General features: G+C 38.0%; 1 protein-coding gene across 1 annotated transcript; it reads right to left on the reverse strand.

The window, feature by feature from the left end:
- Positions 1 to 1,583: 1,583 nt before the first annotated feature.
- On the reverse strand, positions 1,584 to 17,424 carry VPS22 (EAP30/Vps36 family protein). Its single transcript, XM_077382124.1, has 8 exons — positions 17,253 to 17,424; positions 15,566 to 15,645; positions 15,342 to 15,452; positions 10,622 to 10,757; positions 4,881 to 5,035; positions 4,563 to 4,670; positions 1,989 to 2,078; positions 1,584 to 1,900 (listed from the first exon to the last, which is right to left on the reverse strand). Exons 2-8 carry the CDS (start codon positions 15,614 to 15,616, stop codon positions 1,799 to 1,801), a joined length of 753 nt encoding a protein of 250 aa, XP_077238239.1. The 5' UTR covers positions 15,617 to 15,645; positions 17,253 to 17,424; the 3' UTR covers positions 1,584 to 1,798.
- Positions 17,425 to 18,424: the final 1,000 nt, after the last annotated feature.

Here is an 18,424-nt window from a genome sequence, read left to right on the forward strand (position 1 = left end):
TTTGAGATTTTTCACTAGTGCCCTAATTCTTACGATTGAACTAGATTTTTCCTTTTGGGTACTGAAATTGGCACTACCATGTTTTAATAATTGCACAAACTAAGCTTGTCTTTTCTGTTTTAATCCGCTTGTATGAGCATTTTGGGAACTGTAATAACCTTTGACGACTGTTTCAAACAAATAAAAGACAAGCTTCCGCCACCGATTGCTTAAATCTTGTTTGTTTTGGATTTTGAGAATCGATCTTGAGTCCACGACAGATTATTGGACTCAAAATTGAATTAAGGCTCCGTTCGTTACTTCGTTTTAGATTGCGACAATCAATTATGGGCCCCAAGGCCCAAACTGATTATTGGACTCAAAATTATGTTGTTATCACAATCTAAAGGCCCAAGTAGAAGATCCTGGTTTGTCAATCCTTGTGATACTCGGGCCCACTCTTTTATCGCATTTGTAGTTATGTACGTGTGTTATCTTGTCGACTTGTTATCATATAGCTCATACGTTTCGTAGTCTTTTTTGGAAGAAATTTAAATATTTTGGAACTTGTTCATAAACGGTCAGTCAACTAATCTTTTGCAATCACGTCTTCCCCTTTCCATGCCTTAATAATGCGACTGAAATTTCGAACAATGTCTCTCACTTGAGCGGTTCTTCATCAAAGGTGGGGGACTCACCTCTTTTAAATACCTTTCTCTTTCTATTCAGTCGTTATTGACCTGCAAAGGTCCTTAAGTCCTGGTTAATGGCAAACAGCACTCACATGCTTTGCATTCATCGCATTCTGAACTCACACAATTTCCACCCCCTCATCGTCTTTTCTCCTAAAAAAAGACAGCATTTACACCCCCACCACCTTCTTTACATCATGGCACCCATGTTGTTTTTCACTTTTCTGAATGGACTTTGATAGTAATTTGGGAAAGGTAACAACCTATAACAGTTGAGTAGACAAGTGCAAATCAAAACGTTAGAAAATGCCAGGGTCAGTCTGGTTGGAGAGTAGTGGTGAGTTAGAACTCAAATCGCAGTGAAATAGTCTCCTTGTAGAATACTGTAAGTAGTGTTTGGTTGTCAACTGAAGTAAAAGTATTCTCCTTGTAGAGAAGGGTTTGGTTGTCGTTTCCTGGTGCAGAGTGTAGGGGTGTCATTACCAATATAAAGAGAGGAGAAAAAAGTGTTAAATCCCAAGACCCTGCTAGCAAAAAACTACCTTTTTTCAAGTAGTTTCGTGGGGAACAAAAGTCTTACATGGGCCAACAAGGGACATGCGAGGCAGGTAGTCTCCTAGTAGTTTGAATTAAAACTTACAACCAAACACTACAGGTATATGATGTGACACCTCAAAATTGGTCAAAACACCTAGTAAACCCCACAAATTGTGCAATTTAACAGACGTAAGGTGCTTAGAATTTGATATATATTTCGGTCATACTGATCCTAATTATGTCATGCTACTAGGGTGAGAATTTTATAGATCTTTCCACCTAGTGGCACCCATCTAAGAAATTTAACCACCTAGTGGCACCCACCTAATTCTCTGTTACAATTCGCAACAAGCCTTCAACAGCCAATCAGAGACATTTAAATAAAGAGAAGAGTTTATTGATTTTTGCATGTGCATGTGTAAAAAACTGTGAAACCGAATCGGAATACGATGAGTTGAGGGCATCAGTTTTGCCATTTTGGGCTTTTTGGATATGTTCCAAGCAGATCAATGGAACCAGTTTACAGAAATAATTATACTTGGAAACTTAAACCTAATACTGTGTGACAGAAAAAGAAAAACTCAGATATCCTACGAGTCAGCTCCAACAACAACAGAAATAGAAGCAACACAAGGAAACCAGTAGCGGCGTTTCCCATCTCTATGGCCATCATCAATCATTGAAAGACCATCCTGTGTTATTCAATGATGGAATTCAGAAACAACTCAAACAAGGATTATAGAGAATCAAAAGCGATAGGAATGAGGAGGTGACACTTACTTTCAACAGAGTCTCAAGAGCATCAATGGCACGGCCAGATGACCATGAAAGTCGCCTCTCAAGCTCTTCCACAGTTACATAACCTTGAGCCTGAGCAAGTGGGAAAATGCTTAGAAAATAACCAACAGTAGAAAATGCTAACAGCCAAGAAAAGATGCTGAAAGGAATTACTATAGTTTTGAAATGGCATGTCCTTGGGAGTTAACTGTTGAAAGTATACAATACTAGCACGTATGATAATATATATCTCAGTTTTCTACTTTCTATATAGATAATGGTCGATAGAATTCTACAGATACAATTTATGTTTTCTGAACAGAAACTTTAACAATTAGAGACTAAATGGAAAACCAGTGAGAACTTAAAACTACTGGCACAGTTCAGTGTAATATATGAGCCCATTGAGCCCATGATAACACTGCTATAACATTGTCCTTGAAATGTGTCTGAACTTATACCCCAGGTTTTGTAGTGAGAAGAAGTGAACAGGGAATGGCCCTAGAAAACATTAAAAACATAATATCATATCATGGTATCTAAATAACATATACTGAAAATCCCCGTGGATCACTTGGCGTTGGGTTATGAACCTTGCCCTATACTGCTTCGTATTGATTTCTGCAATCTAGATTTCATAAAAGTGCTACAAATTCCTACCATGTAGGTTGCAAATAAAAAAACTCTTGGTTTATATAGAATAATGAGCTTCGTTTTGTGGTTGCTAGGGGGGTTGGAATCAGCGTTGAGTATTGCGGGGAATAAAATACCATATATGGCCTTGTATTTTTTGTTTTTTTTTGTTTTTTGTTTTTTTTTGAAAGATGACTTTTATTATTCCAATATCAGAAAAACGGGGACAAGATGTCCCCCAACATACAACCATTACATCCCCACTACTATGTGCCAAAAGATTACAAATAGTTAGCTGTGTTAAAGCGTCGTTATGTCTGGTTCAAGAACCACTGACATGGCTTCTAACCATACACCTGCTTTGGCTAGCCCATCTGCCGTTTCATTCGCAGTTCTTATCCTATGAGAGATCTGAGGCTGGATGACTCTCGCTAAGTCCCTGACTTCTGAGATTCAATGATGAAGCTTCCACGCCCCCCTGACCTGTCTTTTGCCCAGGATATAGCGTTGACCAAGTCACCCTCCACCATCAGTTGCCCCCTCTGATTCTGATAGAACCATCTCAACCTATATAGTAAAGCTCTAACCTCGGCTTCATTGGCATCGCAGATCCCCGCCGGCCCTGAAAATGACATAATAGGCTTTCCGTTAGAATCTCGAATGACACCACCAATGCCAGCTGGACCCGGGTTGCCAATGACACTTCCATCAAAACTCAACTTAAAAAAACCCCGCGGGTGGTGCCACCCATCTGGGTTGACTCTTTGCCGTCATTTTCCGTTCTCATATTATAGCGTTCCAATTCCGTAGGATCTCCACAGTGCCGTAATTGATCTTCTTCTTCTGCTTTACCCAGGAAATCAACTCCACTTAACTTTTAGCTTGACCCTATTCACCCCTAATGATGCGTCATCAAAGATTCTGCTGTTCCTTTCTTTCCATATGTTCCAGACAGCCGCATAGGGACTTAGCTTCCACATTGCCAATCCGGTTTCACCATTGGAATCAGGGATTTCAGACCAATTAGTTTGGTACATGGTATGTACAAAATTGTTGGTACATTTTGTAAAGAATTCATGCATTATACAAGACCCGGGTGTGTTTTATGTATGTAATGTAAACATATTCGTGCATTACTACCTAAGAACATTTTCAAATTACTCACATTTTCAAATTACCGAAAAAAGCATATTCAGTGTAATTAGTTATATACAGACATATATGGGAGTTGAGCCAAAGAAATTTGTTACTGGGTATAGATTATCTGCAGGATGGCAGACATGAGCATTTGAAAAGCAAGGGCATGGCCACACTATGATACACAGATACTTTAAATGTGGTATCCAAGCATGTTTAGCACATAGTTGCCACAAATTTACTAGTTGGATGGGAAGCTGGCTTCCCAAAATCTCGCTTCGGAAGTTAAGTTTTTCTCGCTTCCCATATTTAAGGAAAGTGCAGTTCCCATAAACTTCGGACACATTTCCTCACAATTTTAACCTCAACTTTAAGTCAAATGAAGCTTATGTGGATCTTTTTCCAGAAGCTTAAACAACAAATCTACATGATAACCTCCACCCATCCTAAATACTTGCATAATAGTGGGAAAAACGGTTTTAAGATAACCTTCACCCATCCTAAATACTTTCAGGAGAGTGGACAAAACAAAGCCAAACCAGCACCTCTCTCTCTCTACCATTTTATTTTGGTCAGTCAGTTATTTTCCTTAGCCTAAAATAACATTTAAATCTCTCTCTCTCTCTCTCTCTCTCTCTCTCTCTCTATAAAAATGATTAAACTGACCTTAAATATTACAAACCTTGTATCAACAAATTGTTTAAAAGGGAAAGAATGCTCAATGAAAACTTAATTAACTCTAGACAAAGGCATAGAAAATTATGAAGCTGCTATCTGAAATGAGGGTTACTTGAATTAGAAACAAACCTGAGCCAGCTCCAGAATTTCATTATGGTCTTTGTTCAGCTCAGTAGGAACTGAACGCACAAGTTTTTTCTTTCCAACAGAAATCACCTCAAAACCACTGCCCAATGCCTAGAAAATTCATAAATCAAGCATCAGAATCACCCAGCACGAGAAAGTTAGTTTAACAGGGAAATATAATCTAGAGTTCAGAACGCAGATTCTAAAGTGAATGTGCTCATCATAACTAAAAAACAGTGAATTCACAAGAAATATACTAACTAAATTTTAGTATTTTCAACAAATAACACTAGACAAAACAATTAGGTTTCAATATAGTACCTTCAATTTGCTTATAGCACGCAAGCAGTCATCTTCAGATATTGATTCACGAGCAGTTTTTCTCCTTTGACAGAGTAGACTACAGAGTTCCTGCAAGTTGATCAAACCTCCGTTGTGGGATCTAGTAGCCAAGCAAATGTCTACAATTTGTACTCCTGCCTAGCCAAGTATGTAACTTAATCTTAGTAGTTCTTCTATTAAAAGATGGATGCTTGAATTGAAACTTATATCATTTGTGAAAACCACTGGCATTATCTTTTATACAACCAAAATGAATAGACGACAAATTAATTTACATAGCAATACTGATTCTAGAGTGGTTGAGGACTCTGCGAATCAGCAGTCTTTAAAAGGGGAGTTTTTGTTCTCCACATTCAAATATTCGCACTGTTTCACCATTCCATAGCAGTCACCTAACGAATGAACAAAAAATAAAGATTAACTTCTGCCTGCTAAGAATCTACATAATGAAGTCACTTGCAATGATGCCTTGTATTTAGTAAGCTAGTCATATAAGAGCTGAAGGTTAAAAAGCTTCAACAAAGTTGGCGGAAGAAGCTGGGCAGCAAAGGAAATCTGTCATAGTAGAAAACCTGACAGTTTGGATATCATTGAATCATAGTTACGGGGGGGGGGGGGGGGGGGGGGGGGGTGGCGGAGAATACTATCTATGAGATTTGGGGTCAAAACAATCGTCTTTGGTCTTTGGTGCTCAAAATATGCAGGAGCCGTTGGGGGTATTACCGTCGTTTGGAAGGAGGATTTATTCCGATTGGATGAGGGAATAGGGCCTGATTAATGTAGTACTCGTGTTGCTTGAGAGACCGTGGTCTTTCGCGTATCGAGTCATCTGTTATCCGTGTTTTTTTTCTCTCAATCTGGGATTCGTAGGTTGGGTTAGTGTATACCTGGGTTATTTTGTTTTTGGTTTTTATTCTGTAATTGGAGGGGAGGGCCCATATCTTCTGTACATTTGTTATCAATAAATGTGTCAACTTTCAAAAACAAAAAAAAAAGCTTCAACAAAGTAAAACAACCCAAGATATTGGTGCGTGCAACTCGATCATTGGTGCGTGCAAGACGATGATGCCAAACTGCATGAGATAGACAATGGAGAAAGTAAGAAAACTTCTATGATGGACTGTGAAGGAGACTTTGAAACTCGTGGTGCGGACAAGATATATACATTGCTTTGGCCAAATCTTTTAGCAAGTAGATTCCCTAAAAGCACATTCTTCACAAAGACAAAGGAGTAAAAACAGAGTAATGGTGAAGCTATAACGGACAAAAGTTTATGTTGGACACTGGCTAAAATAAACATTAAACCGGAAAAAAACCAAAATAATATGGAATGGAAGGTGAACAAACATCAGTGATGTGTAAAGAATACCCATCACCATGACAATCCGAGAAGAGCCAAAATAAGAAACTACTGATGGGTCTTTTGACAGATGACCAAGGGACCGTGATATGGGCTGCCAATGAAACGGAAGTACAGGCCATCCACCATGGAATAAAACTAATACAAAATATAGAATGGGAGAAGGTGGAAATAGAAAGGGATTCTTTGAACACGATCAGGAGGCTTAAAGGAACACATTCAATTCCTTGAAGATTTGCCGTTCTCTCTGATGAAATCCACAATAGGGTGGGAGGTTCAATTTTGTCTGCACATCATGTCAAGAGGTCTGCTAATGGTGAGGCGGATAAATTGGCTAGAGACGGAGTATTCATAAAGAGATTGGAGCAATTCGACTTTCTTCCTCCTTGAACTTTGGGTATGGCCCTTGATTTGATCTTTTCTTGTACTTCTTCCTCAGCCCTTCTCGGTCTGTTTTTCTAATGAATTTTTTGTCATTTAAAAAGAAAGAAAGAAACTACTGATGGTAGAATACCTGAATCATCTGAAATATGAAGGGATGGCATCTGAAATATGAAGGGATGGAAGCCATGTCCAGCACCCAAGAAGATTCAGAGGGCGTTGAAAGAAAGACCCCCGCATATAATGAGCGAGTGCCATTGGTTAGTTCTGTTGATACTGTGCATTGAAGCAGTGATGATAATATTGCCCATAAATCTGATATCTACAACGTTTTAAGGCAGATGAGAGAACGAAGTGGATCATGAACCACGGGAATATAGTGAGACCTGCTGTGAACATGTGCTCGTGGGAGGTGCAGGTACCACAAGGATCCCCTAGAGGAGGAGGACCTAGGCTCTGGCCAGGTCGTTGGCTAGTTGTTGCTAAGCAAATGAATATTGGTAGTACCAGTAGACACCTCATTTTGATCTTGCCTAACCAGGCATTAGTCACCCCTGAGTTGGGAAACACATCCGCAAATTCACTTCATCTAGCACCAAACATGGTTTTAAATTTCGACCGAAATCGATTTCGGTGGAGACCGACACCGAAATGCATCAAAACCAAAACGGTCATGACAGAAATTTCGGTTTTTCCAAAATTTGACCCAAAAAATCTGTTTTTTTAATATTAATTTAATATTTCACCGAAATTTCAACCGAAATTACTGAAATTTAATATGGAATAAAATATTCGTTTCGGGTTATGTACCAGATTTCGACCGAAATTTCGAAATTCCAGGGGCCAAAACCGGTACCGAAACCGAAATTTTAAACCTTGGCACCAAACACATCATCATAACAGTCTAGAAATTCCCACTGAAAATGGCCAATGCCTTTTCAAGCTCCACCTTGCAGAAAGTACCCCATCAACCTTCGTGAGTCCTTGAAGCAAACCATAGTTACCAGGTCGGGAAACGGATACGGGAAACGAAACATGAAACGGAAACAAGAAACACGTAAAAAAAATTAAAGGGGAAACGAGAAATAGGAAAAGAAAGAAGAACTCATGTGAAATGCATTGGGAGACATCTCGGGAAATGCAAGGGAAACGTTTATGAAACTATTGGGAAACGTTTGAGAAAAGTATGGGAAATGGGAGGGAAACGCAAGGGGAAACATTTTGGAAACGTTTAAAACTTAAAAAATGTATATATCCGCCCCATTTTTTTACTAGGGACAGCCCTCTATAGTGTATTTATGACTCCTCTTTTTAGACTAGATGGGGCTGTCCACAGTAAACTAAAGGGTTCCATTTATACACCCTTAAAAAGTAAAAAAAATTCAAGAAAACGTGTTTCCATGAAAAAAAAAAAACTGTTTCCCCATTCTTGGAAACTCATTTTCAAGATACGAAAACGAGCGTTTCCCATTCTTAGAAACATGTTTGCAAGAATGGGGAAACGAGTTTCCCAAACGTTTCCCATACGTTTCCCCGAAATGGTTTTGGCATTCCCTAGGCATTTCACAATCGTTTCACGTTTTTTTTAAATCCGTTTCGTACCCATTTCAGAAACACGTTTCCACGAAAATGCGTTTCCCGCTTACCTTAGGTGTTTCCTGCAACTATGAATCAAATATTCTTTTGCAATTAGAAACCATCATTTGTCTTTCGTCAACAAAGCTACCTTGACAAAAATGGAAACTTTCCATCAACACCTCCTTTAAGGCACATACTGAAGTAATGGGACATATGTCCCTAACTTCCATTGCCCCTTCTTCTTGTAAAAAAAGTAGAATTAGATCTTTTGTTCTAAAACAAAACCCTCGAGTAAAATTCCCTCAAGAAAGCAACCAGCAATGCCCTTGTGAGAAGGTCCCAAAATTCTTGAAAAAAGGACACGGGAATGCCATTAGGACCCAGAGCTTTGTCTTTATCAATACTAAAAATCGATTTCTAATTTCCTTCTTAAACTATTTTTAACCAACAAGTAAGCTCATCACAAATATTTTTGAAAACCATGTCGTATAAGATTGTCAACACACGTTTTATCTAGAATAAAGCATCCACTGATAGCTCTCAATGATTTCTTCGACCGCTTCTTTCTCCACCATTCAGCTCTCATCCATGATATAATGAATCTAAAGTATACTTCGAGTATTCAACTAGCAAAGGAAAAAACTGTACTTTTTTTTTTTTTTTTTTTGAAAAGGGTAGCCAATCTATTAAAAAAGACCGAGATGGTCAAGGCTGAAATAGAAAAGAAGAAAAAATACAGCAAATAAATAAAATACAATCATGGTGGGAGAGAGTTGAATAAGGCCAAGGGTTCCATAGAGACACCCTCTCTAGCTAAACCATCCGCTTCTGAGTTCGCTGAGCGCAACACATGGTGGAATACCAAGGGAGTGGATTTCACCCAATCATACATTTCATCAAACAGCCTATCAAATCTCCATGGGTGTTTCTCTAGGCTTTTGAAGGCCCCATTGGTGTGGTGGATGCAACGGAAGCAGAAGTTTCAAGTTTGTGTGGTCTACCAAGGACTAAAGCTTTTGATTAGAGATGGGGTGAACAACGTGATTGTAGAAAAACTAAATTTCTATTACCTTCTCTATGCCACATTATCCTAGAATTCTGGCTCCAACTAATGGGTCCGTGCAAGTGCGGTCTACCAAGGACTAAAGCTTTCGATTAGAGATGGGGTGAGCAACGTGATTGTAGAAAAACTGTATATCTATTACCCTCTCTAAGCCATGTTATCCTAGAATTCTGGCTCCAACTAATGGATGCATGCAAGTGCGGTCTACCAAGGACTAAAGTTTTCGATGAGAGATGGGGTGAACAACGTGATTGTAGAAAAACTGTATTTCTATTACCCTCTCTAAGCCACATTATCCTAGAATTCTGGCTCCAACTAATGGGTGCATGCAACATAATTTGATTGGATTAAGAACAGACCGATATTATTCAAATCCTATGATTTTGTCATACAACATGATGCAGTACAGTTGGCATAGCAATTTTTGTTTGATTTTGAACATCCAAATAAGGGTAAAAATCAGAAACAAAGCAGCTAGTTAAAAGGGGATATCTTTTGATATATAAGGGTATTTCGATCTTTCGTTTTCCTTTAAAGGTGATGTGACTTTTTATGTGAGCATGTGACTTCATTAAGGGTAGTTTAGACAGTCCTAGACATTTTTTATTAAGTTAAACTTGCAGCCATTAGATTACAATATAAGAGGGTTGAGATCTGTTTTGGTGTGCAGCCCTAATGCTCCCTTGTTATTTTCATCCAACTTTGTATGGATATCTGATGAATTTTGAAGCCTTTTGCTTGCTCTGCATATTGTTTTCCTTTCGCATGTGATGTGGGATTAAGATGTGGGTGGTTTTAGCTCATCTTTAGCTTAAAATCTGGCACTCTGACTTTCATTAGATTATTTGTGTTTTTTTCCGTCATATCTGATTGCATTACAATACTTATGATTCCATTAGATTATCATGTAAAATGAGTCAAGACAATTATCAATAGCTTGATTGTAATGCTACATGAACTTGATAGCGCATTCAGAGAAGAGCTCGTCCAGGGTAAAACTGACAACTCACACCAGTGAATGATTGGCGAGGCAAGTTTTTTATTGACTCGGAGAGAGCAAAAGGTGGGTTTTACTGACTCTGTAGGGCCAAAAACAAGTCAACTCAGCAGGTATTTGATTCACTCGAGTTATTTTAATAATTACAAGTAACATAACACTAAAACAGCTCCCTCTGACTAATAAATGTTCATTTATTCATTTTTCAAACATCTTCATCATCCTTATAAATATTCATGTTGTTTGCACCAAAAAGCGTAGCCAATTCATAAAAAGCAGTGAACTAGCTCATACAAATTTAAATAAGATAAGATCTAAGGACAAAGAAGATTGATACTGACCAAGTTCATAGTAGAAGTCACCAATCCCCAACAACTCTGCCCAGAATCCCTTGTTCGAAGCTAGAGGATCCACTCCAACCTTCGCACACATCTCATGGAATTGTGACCTGAATGCTGGATTCTTACGAATGTCATTCTGCAGTGGCCCAATGAAATGTTAACTTCAACATAATCATTTAGAGGCTATACAAAATATCATACAAGTTTTTTTTTTTTTTTTTTGAACGTTGGAAGGTTGCATTAAAAGCAAGCAAAGACCAAAATGGTCAGTACATGCGAATAAAAAAGAAAGAAAACAAAAGAAGTACAAAGGGCATCCTCTGAGACATAAGAAAAAAGACAGGCATTAAGGAGGTAGGAAATCAAACAGCTCCAATACCTCTCTAGAAACCCCGTCATGAAAGCATCATACAATTTTAAACTAACTTTTTGAAATTTTGGTCATGAAAGAAGCTATTCAAAGCATCAAGCTTGTTCTAAGATCACAAATACTATGTAATTATGCATGACATTCCATAAGAAAAACAGAATACAGGTAGATGGTAGATAGAAAAGCACAGAACATTCAAAGATGATCCAAAATTTTTTTTCCTCATAAATTATTTCTATCAACGTAAAAGACGTACCGAGTCTACATACAATGGAAATAAGCATGCAGTGTAACAGTACTATCTAGAAATTAATATGCACAAGAGTACGATTGCGGGTATCAATGTTGACATCAACGATCTCTTGGTTCATGCTGATGTAATTGGTTGTTCGGCAACATCACTTCCCATCTCACATCTTGGGCTTCCGTTGGGTTTTGGGGTTCCATCGAAAACTCAATGGGATCCTGTTGTGGAAAGGATTGAAAGGAAGTTGGCATCTTGGAAGAAAAAATATTTGTCATTTGGAGGCAGAATCACTTTGATCAAGGCAGCCATGGCCAATATGCCTGTCTATTTCATGTCTTTATTCAAAATTCCGGCATCGGTGGCGAAGAGAATCGAGAAATTGCAGAGGGATTTTCTTTGAGAGGGATTGGAAAAGGACAAAAAACTTAAACATCTGCTCAGGTGGGATATGGTGTATCGGTCAAAAAAGAATGGTGGGCTTGGGATTGGGAGATTGAGATTAAGAAACAAATTTCTTAAGGGAGATCAATTTGCTCCGTTCAGGAACAATTTCTTCCACTGATCCGATTCAAAGTTGGTAAGGGAGAAAATATTCGGTTTTGGCAGGACCTTTGCGTGGGGCAACAGCCACTTAAGGACAGATTCCCGGACCTCTATAGATTGGCTCTTGATCAACAAGCTCTGGTGGTGGATTACATTAACAAAAGGAATGGGGCTGGAAATTTGGTATGGGATATACAGTTAAGGACCCATCTTACAGATGACGAAATTAATAACTATGCATGTCTCTTAAGCTTATTGGAGGGCTGTTATTTCTCTCCTACATAGGAGGACCGTCTCCTGTGGCAACCCGAATCGGAGGAAGATTTCTTGGTCCAGTCTTTTTTCCAACATATGATCAATGACAATCGGGGGGACTCACACTGCCTTAACATATGGCAACAGTAAATCCCGCCAAGGATATCGGCTTTTGCCTGGACCGTATCGCAGAAATGTATCAATACTTTTGACCGTCTAAAACAACGGAGTCTACATCTAGCCAGTAGATGTGTCCTATGTTGCGAAGCGGAGGAGAACATTGATCACCTATTTATTCACTGCCCATACTCATCATGTATTTGGAACACCATGTTTTCTGTCTTTCGGTATTCTATGGGTAATGCCGTGGGAGGTCTCTGATGTTATCCTAAATTGGAGGGCGTATTTTCTCAGCTGCCTGGGTGAAACATTATGGAAGCCTTTGCCTTTTGCAATTATATGGCACATCTGGAAGGAATGAAACAATCAAGTATTCTCCGACAAAGGTAGGCATTGGAGGCACATTACACTGGAGATAAAGCTGTCCCTTATCACTTGGGCGAAGGCTATTTTCTCAGCTGCCTGGGTGGGTGAAACATTATGGAAGCCTTTGCCTTTGCCTTTTGCAATTATATGGCACATCTGGAAGGAATGAAACAATCGAGTATTCTCCGACAAAGGTAGGCATTGGAGGCACATTACACTGGAGATAAAGCTGTCCCTTATCACTTGGGCGAAGGCAAAAGGAAAATTCTCATACTCTACTGGGAGCGCTTTGAGAAACTGGAATGCAATTCTGAACAAAAAAAGGCCTCGGATCCTATACTCCGCAGTGGGTTGCTCCTGAGGAAGAATGGTTAAAACTTAATTTCGATGGAAGTTCCCTTGGTAACCCTGGACCAGTAGGCTTTGGGGGTTTGATACGCGATCACTCTCGCAGAACCATTATGTCATATTCTGGAACGGCGGGATCCTGTGATGCCAACGAAGCTGAGGCAAGGGGACTGATTTTCGGTCTTCGTTGGTATGCTACCCACAACTTAGGTCCATTGATTGTTGAGGGGGATTCCTCCAATGTAATAGCATGGGCCGGTAGTCAAGGTGGTGGACCATGGAGATTACAGTTCATCCTGGATGAAATTCGGGATCTTGTTAGGAGTATTCATCTGCACCTAATTCATCGGAGGAGAACTGCCAACTCAATGGCGGATTCACTGGCTAAAGAAGGGCGTTTGCATCGGGAACAAATGTAATATGTATTGATTCCCTAGGCTCTTAGTTGGCACTTTGTGCCGCATTGCCCTCTTTGATTTTGTATTTGGGACATCTTGTCCCCATGCCATCTTAATAAAATTTATTGTTTCCTTTCAAAAAAAGAAAAGAAATTCCCAGTTTTGTACATAGATTTACTGATTTGGTGCTTTGTTTCAATAAATAATCTGGTGGTACAACATTATCAACAGGAGCAATTATGTTTCATTTTCCCATAAAAAAGAATATAATTACTTACGAAAAAAGTGTTCACAAATTAATCTACACCCACAAAATCAATAGTTAGGTGCCATGCTCATGGATTAATTCTTGCCACACACACACAAAGTTCATGTCCCAAAAACACGTGGTCCATTTCAATTGAAATTCAGGGGATCAAGCCGTTCTCAATATAGACAAATTATGATTATTTTTCCATAATTTTTAGAGGTGTCTATAATCTCTAGATAGTCTATCATATAATTTTAGGTAAGTTTGAGTTTCAAATTAATTTGATAGGTTACAACAGATTTTCTGAGTTTATCAAGTGGATTTTCTGAGTTTATCAAGTGTTATTGGGCTATGAGACTAGTCTGAAGTTAGAAAATGGTTTAAAATGGAAATATATTCTACTATACCGATTTCTACCCTTATGGCAAGGAAAAGTTGGATTCAGAGGAAGAGGCAGAAATCACATTTGATTCACGGATCCTAAAAAAAATCTGAGGTGGTCATAGGTGAATTTAATGGGGTAATGAATTGTCTGCCCACAACGAACATTAAAAGGAAAAGATAAAATCTACTAGAATATACGAGTACCCTATTTTATGACAATGGTGAGGATGATCGAGGTTTCTTTCTAGTTTGGGGGACTAAAATAGAAATGGAAGACATTAATCAGGACAAAGTTCATGAGATGGATTTTGAGATCATAATAATCAGGATGCAGAACAGGAAAGTGTTCAAGGTAGAGATGAAGGGTGATATAGAGAGCTAGGACATCAATCTCACAGCAATGAAATAAATGGTAGACACATTGTTGGAATTCGGATGACTTGAATTTGAGGGTAGATTCTGTCCAGTATAGGAGGGAGGGGAGATGATGAAGATTACGGACTCCATATACAAAAACTTCAGACATGAAATGGGCCAATATAATCGAAACAGGGACTCTTGTGGACTGTGCAGATGCTGTTGGAAGTGAACCTTATATATCTTCTTTTGACAAAAATCTTCCTGACATGGCCATAGTTAGGACCGTTTCCATGTTCTTTTGAGCTAAAATTTCCCAGATATGACAATAGTTATTTTAGATGTTTTTTGGGAATTTTAACTGAATTTGGGAGTTAAGGTTGGTTATAGGTGGAAAAGAGTGAAAACTGAAGAGTATTTTTAGGTTAAATTTTCTAATTTGGAGTTGGTTTTTGTGATTTTATTACTATTAATATTTAGGAGTCTTTACACATAGGATTTAATGTTTTCCATGGTTGGGACTATAAGATTGCAATATGAATATCAAAGTGAGTAAACTATTTTTGTTGTCATCTTTTCTCACTCCTGATGCGAGAACAAGTACAACCCTCTCCTAACTTATTTTTATTTTCTAATTACTATTTATGTACTGCTGCAAATTAAGATTTGGCTTTTTACTTTCTGTATTTTTCTGTATCTACTCTGTTTGAACAGTATTACTGCTCTACTCATTTTTTCTTTATTTTTTGGTAATACTTCTGATGGAAGTTAGTTTTCACCTTTAAGCCATTCTTGAGATCCAACAATTGTGAATCACATACAAGGATTGTCATCAACAATGTGCCATTTTTGACTTTCCATCATTGCGAATCGGAAGTGGAGATCATCACCAACGCATATCTTTTTCCTCTAAAGCATATTTAGAAAAGTACCCAAAGGCACATGTAAACACTCGTATAACACCAGCCTCAAGCTCAATGGTCAAGGCTTCATTCTTCAACCTAAAGGTTGGAGGTTCAATCCTACCTTACCTACGAAAAAATGCAAAAAGGGAAGGAAATGATGAAAATAAAACTTTTTACCTTGTGTCTGCGAGCAAATTCTTCCAATTGAGAACGGAACGTGGTGAGCTGCTCCTTCATGAGATCTGTTCTGATCTTGGCAACATTTTCTCCAAGTAATCTATATTGATCCTACAAAAACCATCCAATTGGAATTGAATTGATGATAGAAGAGATACAGTCAGCATAGAGGTGGGCACCAAAGTAAAGGGATGTCGATAAAAATAGTGATAGTAGTCAAATACCCGAGCAGCCGCTGCTGTCTGCAAGCCAGAAATTCCAGGCCGCCTCCTCATGCTTCTCAAATTGCCACCACCCTGCTTAGCTAATTAATAAACAGGTAACCATATGTCAGGTACTTTCTGTGTAGATTTTGCGTGAACCCTTATCTATATGGTTCTGCTCTCAGGAATTGCCCTTTTGCTTATCTATATGGCTGCTTCCTTTTCTATCTTTTAAAATTTAAGTCACTTTATAGGTGGATACTTGTTGTTAAAGTCTAAACATCGACGATAAAAATTGTGGATGAATAGTGAAGGACAAGAACAACAAGCTTTTGGGGACTTAACAACATTTCCTACTAAAATGAGGGGAATGATAATATAAGGAGCTTTAATATGAGAAGCATGAGGGAACCTTGATTTGGGCCCACCACATGACATTGACATGATCTGAACCCTTCATTTGATGGATTCTTTAGCAGACATGACAGTCAGAAAATCGTACTAAAAATGATCCCAATTGTCAGTCAATGGCTCACAGATGAATATTGAAGAAAAAACTGAGCACCTATCCACATTCAAGTTCTATGATCATATGGATAGAAATGTCCGAACGATGGCTTTCATATTATATTGTCTTCAAATCAGTCCCCTCAAATGAAGTATCTGAATTGTGATGACATCATGTGAGTAGGCCTAGGACAAAGCTTCTCATAGTATCATTCCATAACTTAACATAGCTTTTGCATGCACAATCATAATAAACTGTGTTTGTCTCATCAAATGAAGTATCCGAATCATGCTGGCAACATGTGAGTAGACCTAGGACAAGCTTCTCATGCGCTTTTCATAGTATCATTCCCTAAATTAATATAACTTTTGCCCGCACAATTTGTGATTGCTTGGCTAATGTATGCACAACTATAGCCAAAAAATTCCACCTCAAAGGTTATAGACAGCTAGGGATAGATAAAGAAATTGCAAAAAAAAAAACAATTAAAAAGTATTGCTGGGGTTCAAATGTACAACTTACTTTCATTTAACTACATTTTTTTCATTTCTATTAATGAAAGTGGAATGATTTTACATGATTCAGACAACCAATGCTAGATAACACAAAATCCAAAAAATCTGAAGTATAAAGAAAAACAAAAATATATTTATCATCTGATTGTATCATAAAGCATGTATTGAAGAAAGTAGATCTTTACCCAAAGTTTTGTTAGAAGAAAAGAAGAAGAAGAAGAAAAGACATGCCCTAATTAGTATCAATTGATCAAAATCATTCACAAAACCTATAATTCATATCGATTGAACAAAATCAAATTTCCCAAAACCTCATCAGAGAAAAAAAAATCTATGATTTCTCAATTCAAAATTTCAATGAAATAATAAAAGAATTTGTCGAAATTACACTCAACGAACTGTAACAACAGAAAAACAAAAGGATGAAAAAGGAAAAGAAATATAGACATAAACAAGCAAATCCAAACCCTAGAACTCTTTCGAGGCTTCAATTTCAAGCAAATACAAGAAAAAAAAAAAACATAGATGCAACTATCAAATCATATAAACAGAAAATTAGGAATTGAATAGGAGAATATTGATCCCAATGTAACATATAGACACTAGAAAGATTAAACTAAAGTATTCTCTATAAGACACGCTGAAAAAAAAATGGAAGAATATCAAAATTTCGAAGGAAACCCACCTGTTAGAATGCTTTGGAAATCGTCGGTATCAAGATGGGTAGAGAACAAGCTCGAAACTCCACCAAAGCTATTTTACATGAATACTTCTAAAACGGGATCCCTTCTAGAAAATAAAAACGGGGTGAGTATGGCCGATCGATAGTCGAGACACGCGCCCCACTTTTTTTTTGTTTTATGCGAATGTTTCAGCATGGGATCTCGTTTTGGTGGCAACCCTCTTAAATAAAAGTGCTTTTTACAAAAGAAGACTTCTACTTTGCTTTATTTGCAAAAACCGTCTTCTAGTTTGACAATTTACAGATAGAGTCATCACATTGTAAATCCGAATATCCGATCATGCCATCAATGTGTGACCGAAATACCCATGGTAGATTTTTTTAAATTTTTTTTGACCGGTTAAAAAGACCAAAACGTCCTTATATTTGAACAACACCAAATTTACCTTGTAAAAATAGTACCAAAATATGTTTTGATATAGGGAGCCCCACCAACTCAACTCAAATCAATGCATCGGGTGGGGCCCACGATTTTACCTCATGTTTTGATGGGTAGGTCCCATGATCTCCACTCAACCCAAGTCATGCATTACGTTGGGGCCCACAATTTTACACCTCATATTTTAATTTGGTGGGGCTCGATATTTTACACTTGTGCATGAACCAAGAATGCTCGTATTTATATAAATGATATTCCCACACCTTATCAAAATGTATGGTAAATGATATTTACGCCCCTTTCGATCATCAGGGACGCCCAGTGCCGGCTGAACAAGAATCACAACTCTTGCCAAATGCTATTAACTATTAAGAACACCTTGATCGGATGATGCTATGCCCTTGATGCACCGAATCTCATCTAGGCTTATACAAAAGCTAAAACATCAATTTTTATTTACTCCTTTATCTTATGCATAGGACTTACGTTGTGGATGGGACCAAAACACCATGTGGCTCACCTACAAGATCAACGGTCTTGATTTCACCTGCATGTTCCTTAGAGGGACTTAAATCAGCTTACCAATGATTGTAATAATAACTTTCTTAATCGACCTATTTTGAAGAAGAAGAGAGTGGGGACTGCTAATATCAATAATAGGAAGTGGAAATATCATTTTTCATAGTAAGGATTTTGCTGGCGTTTCATGAAAGGTATTTTTTGTGATTTAGAGGCA

Source organism: Tasmannia lanceolata, unplaced genomic scaffold, assembly GCF_043159265.1.
Source record: "Tasmannia lanceolata isolate RefF3 unplaced genomic scaffold, GAP_Taslan_0.1 ptg000006l, whole genome shotgun sequence".
Classification (NCBI taxonomy): Eukaryota; Viridiplantae; Streptophyta; class Magnoliopsida; order Canellales; family Winteraceae; genus Tasmannia; species Tasmannia lanceolata.

Bases quoted from the DNA above. Each gene is read 5' to 3' on its own strand.
- VPS22 (XM_077382124.1), bottom strand. From the start codon at position 15,616: ATGAGGAGGCGGCCTGGAATTTCTGGCTTGCAGACAGCAGCGGCTGCT. The intron at 5,036-10,621 runs GTCAGTATCAAT...TTGGCTAGGCAG, and splicing joins TGACTTCTACTATGAACTTG to GAGTACAAATTGTAGACATT. The intron at 2,079-4,562 runs GTTTGTTTCTAA...CCACTTGCTCAG, and splicing joins AAATTCTGGAGCTGGCTCAG to GCTCAAGGTTATGTAACTGT.